Source organism: Piliocolobus tephrosceles, chromosome 3 (assembly GCF_002776525.5).
Source record: "Piliocolobus tephrosceles isolate RC106 chromosome 3, ASM277652v3, whole genome shotgun sequence".
Classification (NCBI taxonomy): Eukaryota; Metazoa; Chordata; class Mammalia; order Primates; family Cercopithecidae; genus Piliocolobus; species Piliocolobus tephrosceles.
In genome coordinates this window covers 111,811,265-111,820,563 of record NC_045436.1, presented here as the reverse complement: position 1 = coordinate 111,820,563, position 9,299 = coordinate 111,811,265, and the positions used below count along the sequence as shown (strand labels likewise).

General features: G+C 39.6%; 1 protein-coding gene across 1 annotated transcript; it reads left to right on the top strand.

Moving 5' to 3' along the window:
- Positions 1-2,761: 2,761 nt before the first annotated feature.
- On the top strand, positions 2,762-8,634 carry CXCL13 (C-X-C motif chemokine ligand 13). Its single transcript, XM_023222585.2, has 5 exons — positions 2,762-2,771; positions 2,871-3,002; positions 4,794-4,926; positions 7,415-7,495; positions 7,789-8,634. Exons 2-5 carry the CDS (start codon positions 2,939-2,941, stop codon positions 7,838-7,840), a joined length of 330 nt encoding a protein of 109 aa, XP_023078353.1. The 5' UTR covers positions 2,762-2,771; positions 2,871-2,938; the 3' UTR covers positions 7,841-8,634.
- The last annotated feature ends 665 nt before the right edge of the window (positions 8,635-9,299 follow it).

The window sequence follows — 9,299 nt, the reverse complement described above, 5'->3', positions numbered from 1 at the left end:
TCTAAATAAGCTAAATCCAGAACTCTGGGCGTTAAAGAAACAAAAGTCAGATTTTAGAATTGTTCTGCATTAGTTCCTTGACCTCGTGGTCCTATTTTTAATGGCAGCCAATTTAGGAGTTTCCTAGGTTTATTCAGAGCTCTCTTTCAGGTACCTTTGTCCCTATACTCTTCCAGTTCGTGTCAGCTTCACTCATTTTTTTTTGCTCTCACAAGAAAATATATAGTACTTAGAGGCAAATGTAAAACTTCTATACTTGAGTCTCAAGATTATATCACACAAGAGTAAAATGAATTAGACACTGTAAGAAATTGACCATTTTCAAAAACAGGAATGTTATTGCCTACCAACTCAATATAAGTGACTAGAATAATGTTATTCAGTCTAGGAATCTATTAATAGAATAGTGCTAGGACAAAGGAAGTAACAGGTTTCCTCTAGCTCGTACTGGCAAAGCCATACTTGAGGTAACATAATGTTCAGATGTGTGCATGTAAGTGTAAATGTATGCATGCCTGTGGCTGTGAGTCAGACAGGGTGATGGGGAGGCAAAAGGGAAGGTAGTTATAATTTATGAGGAACAATGGAAAAGATCAACAGGTTTCAAAAGGGTAAACCAAGATGGTGAGAGAGTTTCAAACTGTTACAAATTCAAAGAAATAGGAGTATTTACTTTCAAAGTGGGTTTTGGAGTGGAAGTTAGTAAGATCTTGGATGGATGGATGGATGGATGGATGGATGGATGGATGGATGGATGGATGTGGGAGTGGATGGATTGAAGAGTTAAATTCGTAAACACCTTACTTTGAGAAATCTAGAAGCGATGGAGCAGTTTTTTCCTCTGAACAGATTAGATAGTCAGATAGACAGGCAGGCTATTTATTGAATACATACTACATGCCAGTATTCGGCTGAACCCTCTACATATACCAGGTGCTTTCTTCTCCAAATAATCCTTTGGAATTCCTATTATCCTCATGTGGAAAGTGGTAAATATGAGGCATAGAGAAATTAAGTGACCTGTCCAAAGTCATTGCCAGGGTGAGCTCAGACTTTGCGCTGTTAACCTCTAGTTTATAACCCTAAGTGACACTCAAAGGTGCCCTACTCAACTCTCTCTTAAAGAAATAACTTGCTGGCCAGGGGCAAGGAGTGCAGTTAGCTGACAGCCTCTACTGATAACCGCCTCAGGTTCTGCTTCAGCTTTCAACCAGAGACCGTGTTGTATCTGAGGGGGCCCAGCTAAGGACCAAGCACTGCAGGGGTAGCAGAGTCTGAACATTTCTGCCCACTGTGGGCCCCTCTAATAAACAGTCTTTCTTCTGGAGCTCCCTATTGAGTTGTTGTAGACTTCACCAGATCAACATTGCAATCTGAGGCTCCCCCTGCCCAATTCTGCCTCCTTCCTCCTTCTTCCTATCGCAGGAGTTGTTCTGAATAACCTTCTTTTACTCCAATGTCCATCTCAGCATCTGCTTTGCAGAGGATGCAACTGGCACACCCTGCCTTCATATATTTGGATTGCCATCATATAGAAGACTGTTTAGAATTGCTTTGTGTTGTGATAAGGCGTTGAATTAGGACAAAATTCAACCCCTTATCACAACACAAGCATAGGCAAACTACTAGGGAAGCAGCTTTCACATATACATAAGGAAGAACATCCTGGCAACTAGAACTGCCAAACAATAGAATGGGCTGCCTCAAGATCAATGAGTGCCCTATCACTGCGTTCAGGCCAACTGGAGAACTGCTTTTGTGTGAAGGTTGTGTGGCATTACCACTCCTCCACTTCCACCCCCATGCATACTGAGGCACCTGGGAGGCTAAACATCCACAATGCTAATTGATTAGCAAAAACCAAATTGTTTAGGAAATCACGCCAGGAAGCCCACACCTCTGATTTCTTAGCAGTTCAGTGGGTCTGCTTTGATACATCATCCTTGTCCACTTGCAGGGCAGTTTAGTGGTACTCTAGGCCAGACTAGCCACTGTCTACATACTTTTTTTTTTTTTTAATCAAAGAGCACCTAGAAAATGGGATAGGCTGTGGGCTGATTGCCCCCATGGACTAGTTGGTGGGATCAAAACCAAACTTCACATATACTTATGTCAAACAGACTGTAATATAGGATTCACCCTCTAATGTAGTTCTAATGACTCCCTCCCCTGCCACATGGTTGTCAAGCTCACAGACTTTACACACGACAGCCAGAGAGATTCTCTTCCTCAAGGCTGTTGTCTCCCTCCCTTCATGCAGATACAGGCACACAAAGCAGGGGACGCCTACTGCTGCCTTCTAAGAATTCCATGATGGTCAGATTACATAAGTAATCATATATTTCAGATAGTAAAATAAGAGATGGAAAAGAGTGGTAGGAAAATCAATAGCATAATCAGCGTTAGGATCTGTATATAAAGAGACATTCATTTGGGGTGCAAATATTTACTGAGCACCTACCAAAGGCCGGAATCCCTTCCACATGCAAGGGATGTGATGTGCTCGATGGGCTCCCCAATGTCATGGAGTATATATCTAATGCCACGGAGAAACCCGGCTCACCCTGCACTGAGAGAAGCAATCAAAGCCACCATCACCAATAGCGCTACTAAAGACAGTGCTTCGGAGCTTCCAAGCAGATAGATTTTCCTTTCTCCCACCCTCAGATTTCTCCAGCATCTCTGGCACTTGTAGTCCACGTTTGCAAGAACTATTTTATTATAGTGCTCTGAAACAAATTTATAAAGTTTGCAAGAGAAGTTTTAAAAAAGCAAGCTCAGCAATATTTGGGGGCTTTTAAAACTGATGATGCAGCTGACCTACTGGAGACAAAGGCAGTGGGAGGGCCCTTACTGGTATAAATAAATAGGAGTCTCTGGTACTGAAAACCCACAGCCTGGACTCAGAGCTCAAGTCTGAACTCTACCTCCAGACAGAATGAAGCTCATCTCGGCATCTCTGCTTCTCATGCTGCTGGTCAGCAGCCTCTCTCCAGTCCAAGGTGAGAACTGTCACTTATGTTTCACTGTTTGTTGAACAGAAATAGTCTTTAACTACTTCAATTTTCTTTCAATTAAAAACTGCAGGGAAATCTGACTAAAGGGGGAAAAAACTGCTCTGTTGCTTCTAGATTTCTCAAAGTAAGGTGTTTAGGAATTTAACTCTTCAAAATTGGAAGTATTTATATTGTTAAGATTTTTATTTATAGAAAAAAGAGATACCAGAAGTCCAATATTCATGTGAATTATATTAGGCTTGTATATTCCAGGCCTTTTTCAGATTCCGCTCCTGCTATATATAATTCTTCACATGTAGCTTTTCTTTGTTCTGCCTCTCAATGTTACCCACTCTGACCAAACTCTATATAGGTTTTAAAGATTATTGAACTCTATTGGTCTCTTGCAGTGAACATGCTTCATGTAATTCCAGGTGGTTAGATCTGGCATCAAGTACACCATTGTGAGTACACCAGGGGTATTTACACACACTCTGCAAAGAAGCAGACTTCCATGTCTAAGTGGGGCAGCTATCTTTGTGTAAATAGATAAATATCCAGTTGAAGTAGTAAGTTTTATGTGGCTGAAGGAATGGATACATGTGCAGAAAGAAGCCTTCTGTTCAGATTTAGAAGACCAAATTTTTGTTCTTAAAACACAGAGGAGGTTTCTCCCCCAGTTTTAATTTTGCTTCACATGTTATTTTTCACTCTTCAAAACCCTAATTTCTTGCTTTCTCCATGGGGCTTTCCCATGGCTCCCGGCAGAGGTAACTCTTACTACATCTTCTGTTCTCAGCACACACATTAGATGTTGAGTGTAACACAACTTTCTGTGGTATTTTAGCTTTTGTTTGCTTGTTTCCCCTACTAAATTATACACATCCTGAGAGTTGAGCCTTTTTATTTATAAATGTATGTCAAGCACAGTAGTAAGCTGGATAGAAAAGATCTGATAAATGTCTTTTCCTTAGATTTCATTAGATTCCATTAAAATTCATGAGATGGGTACTAATGGTACCCATCCAGCATGAATCGTTTTTATTAAATAAAAAGAGTTTTGAATTTTTATGATTGCCTTTTGTTTGGCAATGATTTGCAACCCAGACAGAGGACCGACATATTAAACAAAAATGTTTGTGACATTTTCTGAGAGGAAAGGGGAGGGTGGCAGAGAGTCTGATAGAGGAAACTCTATTCTAGCATGTTATTGCTCCCAGGACTCTAGAGCCAGGTCATGTCCTCGGTTTTTATGTGGTGGGAGTGACGATAATCCATTGGTTTTATACTGCATTAATTATAACTGCATTGTAAGTCCCTACAGAGGCTGTTCTCAAATGTTATTACGTGGACAATCACCTGACTACAAATATAACACTATCACAAATGTCAAAAAGTGCTGTGTTTTTCTAAAAGCTAATTTTTGTTTTGTTTTCCTTTGCTTTGTTTGTTTGGTTTTTGAGATGGGGGTCTCCCTTTGTCGCCCAGGCTGGTCTCAAACTCCTGGGTTCAAGCAATCCTCCCACCTTGGCCTCCCAAAGTGCTGGGATTACAGGTGTAAGTCACCGTGCCTGGCCTAAAAGCTAATTTTATTTTTAAAGTTTCTACACATTGGTAGAAAACATTTAAAAATACTCAAGCCAAGGCAAGCAGAAATATACAAACTAAAGACATATGAGTGGAAGCACTGACTTGAAACTTTTAAATCTTCAAATGTACAGTATGAAAGATTAGTAATTAAATTCTAGTTATGAATTATATGCCAATGGATTAAAATAACTGATTCTGTGTTTGCAGGTGTTCTAGAGGTCTATTACACACACTTGAGGTGTAGATGTGTCCAAGAGAGCTCAGTCTTTATCCCCAGACGCTTCATTGATCGAATTCAAATCTCTCCTCGTGGGAATGGTTGTCCAAGGAAAGAAATCATGTAAGTTTCAAGAAAAAAAATAAATAAGATTTCTTTCTCCCAATGAAATCAGATAAAATGTTACCATACAGTAGTCTTACTCAAGAATGTAGAAGAGATTTACTTGAGTGTTGCTGAAAATTCTCAAACTAATGATAAGAATTGTTAATAACGAAGAGCTTAGCTTGCAGCAGCCCCGATCTAAGTGCTTTACATGAACATACTCATTTTATCTATTCAACCACTTTATTAAGGTAAGCCTATTGTTCCTTACAGGCTGAGGCTTAGGAAGGTTAACTAACTGCCTGAGACACATCGTCAGAAAGGATTAGAAAGTGCATTAGCCAGGATTCCATTCACATTTTCCCCATTCCAAAGCCTCTTCTTTGCGACACCTTGAAGTATTAGGCACAGCATCCTTCTCAGGGTATCCCTGACTTGGCATTCATTAGTGGCTCTTCCCATAGACTTCTTTAGATTTTTGCAATGTTTGTAAGCAGCTACTTCCTGTTTGTCACATTTTGTTACCAGTGCTTGGGGCCTTGGACCAGTTGAAATATGGGATATCAAAAGCTTATGGTAATTTTTCACTAAAAAGGCATTATATTTTTCACTAAAAAGGCATTTCACTAATGTCGTTAACAATAATGTCTAACTAAACTACAATTATTGCCATCAAACTCAGAGATGTGAAGTCTAGCCATGACTTATTTGGGAGCAGTTCCCCTGGCTGTTTAGAAAACTGGGACCCCTTTCTTTTGATTCCATTTCCTCTGTCATGACTCAAGTCTCTTGCCTGTCAGCCAAGGAAGGTAATGCACCTTAATTTTCTCTGCTTTAACATTGATTGTTTTGAAATGACAAAAATCTGATTTCATATCTTTTCATCAAATTCTGCATTTCTGAATATTAACCAGATACAGAAATGAAAGTTTCAAATTATTATGAGAAATTCATGCCAATCAGAGGTGAAAATACTGTGAGTCCAGATGGTCAGAAATCTGTCTCTCCATCATGAACTCAGAAACCAACTGGAAGTATCTGCCTGAAAACCCAACTCTTCCATGCCCTCTGACGTCTCTGAGATTTACGTGCAAAGGTGCAGTTTCAAAATTAGATGGATGGATCCTTGCTGTTTGTCTTTTTTGTTTTGGGGTTTTTGTGGTTTGTTTTATTGTTTGGTTTTTGGGTGTTTTTTTTTTTTTTTTTTTTTTTTTTGACAGAATCTCACTCTGCTGCCCAGGCTTTAGTGCAGTAGCACAATCATGGCTCACTGCAGCCTCAACCTCCTGGGTTCAAGCAAGCCTCCCTCCTCAGCCTCCCGAGTAACTGGGACTACAGGTGCACACCACCATGCCCAGCTAGTTTTTTTTTTTTTTAATTTTTGTAGAGCTGGGGTCTCATTAAGTTACCCAGGCTAGTCTCAAACTCCTGGCCTCAAGCAATCTGCCTACCTCAGCTTCCCAAAGTGCTGGGATTACAGGCATGAGCTACCATGCTGCTGGCTGTTTGTCACTTTATAACTAAGACAAATGACATATAAGGGAATTGTGTTTTGTTTGAGTTCACACCAATAAAGGGTAGAGTCTCCCAGTTTTCTGCTATCTGGGAGACCTCACTTTTCCACTGCAGATAAAAGCATTTAACACTATGTCCGGCACTTGGTAACCACTCAGGTCATGCTCATGAAAAACAGTGAAGAAAAGTGTGGGTTCTGGAGTCAGATAATCTTCATTTGAATCCTGCTGTATCACGCATTTGCTGTGCAATCCTGAACAAGTTATTTAAATTTGCTAAGCCTAGGTTCATCATCAGAAGGTAAGGAAATAATAGTTTCTCCAGCAAAGGATTTTTGTGAGATGAATTGAAACAATCCAAGTTACCTGCTTAGCATAGGGCCTGGTGTGTTTAAGTACCTGATAAATATTAGCTATTAATTATCATTGCCACTTTTGCTATGGCTTCATATCTTAGAGCAGGAAAAATCTTGCTAAGTGGTAATTCGACAAAATGCAGATGTCACTCCAAGCAATCTGCTCTGCAGCATGCCCCCCATGTGACATTGCACTGAATTTTTTTTCAGTGAAATTCAAGTTCTCAAGAGAGTGTTTTCTATAGCTTATTTTGTTCTCCCAAATGCAATGCAACAGATAAGCACATTTTAAAGATATTGTGATATAACTTGAGAAGTGAGCCAATCTTGGAGTCAGTTATTTGGTTGTTCTCCAACACACGTAAAGGTTATCAACAAAACACTAACTTCTGACATGTGAGGCCCTCTCAGCTTTGGATTCAACCCCACCAGCTCACACATACTTGTCCACAAATGGTTGTTTTCTTATTCCTGTGACCCCATGCTACAAATCACCTATTCTAGATCCAAAACTGCCCAGCTCCAATTTCACTTCATCTAGGAATAATTAGTTTCATACCCAACTCTTTTCTTTATTAAAAGTATAGGATTGACTAAAATGTAACACTGAATTATTTAATTTTTATTTTCCCCCAGAGTCTGGAAGAAGAACAAGTCAATTGTGTGTGTGGACCCTCAAGCTGAATGGATACAGAGAATAATGGAAACGTTGAGAAAGTAAGTCAGGCATAACAAGGGGTTTCAGATTCCAACTTGTACTGAAGAGTTTCCCTTTCCTGGGCAGTCAAAATAGGGACCAGTTTGAATTTATGAGAAGTTCCTAAGACAAATGTGTGTTTTTCACCACTATTGCTTATCAGATGGAGTAGGGGTAGCGCATTCCATCAACTCAGTAAACCAAACTAGAAGCCAGTGTACATGGTAGTCCTTGACTGCTATCTCCAGAGGAAAGCCACAGTTTCTTGTGTTTCTCTAAACATGACAATTTTGTTTTTGTTTCTGCTTCACAGAAAAAGTTCTTCAACTCCACCAGTTCCAGTGTTTAAGAGAAAGATTCCCTGATGCTGATATTACCGCTAAGAACACCTACATTCTTCCCTTATCCTTGCTCTGGATTTTAGTTTTGTGCTTAGTTAAACCTTTTCCAGGAAAAAGAACTTCCCCATACAAATAAGCATGAGACTATACGTAAAAATAACCTTGCAGAAGCTGATGGGGCGAACTCAAGCTTCTTCACTCACAGAACCCTATATACACGTGGAGTTTGCATTCTTATTCATTAGGGAGGACAGTTTCTTTGAAAACAGTTATTCAGTTATAAATAATATAGGAGTATTTTGATAATATACTTGTTGTTTAATGTTTAACATTTCTTAGAAAATAATGGAATGAGAATTTAAGCCTCAAATGTGAACATGTGGCTTGAATTAAGAAGAAAATTATGGCATATATTAAAAGCAGGCTTCCATGAAAGACTCAAAAAGCTGCCTGGGAGGTGGATGGAACTTGAACCTGTCAAGAGGCAAAGGAATCCACGTATCCTCTGCTTAAAAACTCACTATGGAGGAGAATTAAGTCCTACTTTTAAAGAGTTTCTTTATAAAATTTGCTGTCTAAGATTAATAGCATTCAAAGATCCCCAGACTTCATAGAATACTCAGGAAAAGCATTTAAAGGGTGATGTACACATGTATTCTTTCACACATTTGCCTTGACAAACTTCTTTCACTCGCTCGCGTCTTTTACACTGACTTTTTTTTTGTGGGGGCGGGGGTGGGGGACTCTGGTATCAAATTCTTTAATGATTCCTATAAATCTAATGACATTCAATAAAGTTGAGCAAACATTTTACTTAATTATGAGCAATTTCTTCTTCTTCTTCTTCTTCTTCTTCTTCTTCTTCTTCTTCTTCTTCTTCTTCTTCTTCTTCTTTTGAGACAGAGTCTCACTGTGTCACTCAGGCTGGAGTGCAGTGGCACAATCACAGCTCACTGCAGCCTCAACTTCCTGGGCTCAAGCAGTCCTCCCCCTCAGCCTCCCCAGTAGTTGGGACTACAGGCACACACCACCACACTCAGCTAATTTTTGTATTTTTTGTAGAGATGGAGTTTCACCATGTTGCCCAGGCCATGAGCAATTCATTCTTAAGACAGCATCTACTCAAATGTAGACTTTCTCTGATTCTTAAAGTAGGATTTTATGAGGTTAATTTTTCTTTGTATTTCATTTGCCTTTTACACATGATCTAAAATCATTTGGTAAAAGGTGAGTGAAGTTATCCCTGATATTAACACAGTGGGAAGTACTTGGCTATGAGGGCCTCTTCCCCCTAATGTTACCTACCACATACTAACCGTGATTTCCCCCAGACTTCAAACATTTATCAAACCCATTTTCACTGTGTCATATTGACTCTTAAAGTCATTAATGTTTCATTTGACAGTTTTGCATTGAGTTTGACCAAAAGACAAAGAAGACAGTTGAACTCTAGTCCCCATCTGCCCCGGCATCATCCTGGATA

Coding starts and splice junctions, on each gene's coding strand:
- CXCL13 (XM_023222585.2), top strand. CDS start 2,939: ATGAAGCTCATCTCGGCATCTCTGCTTCTCATGCTGCTGGTCAGCAGC. Junction 3,003..4,793: donor CAGCCTCTCTCCAGTCCAAG/GTGAGAACTGTC, acceptor CTGTGTTTGCAG/GTGTTCTAGAGGTCTATTAC. Junction 4,927..7,414: donor TGTCCAAGGAAAGAAATCAT/GTAAGTTTCAAG, acceptor ATTTTCCCCCAG/AGTCTGGAAGAAGAACAAGT.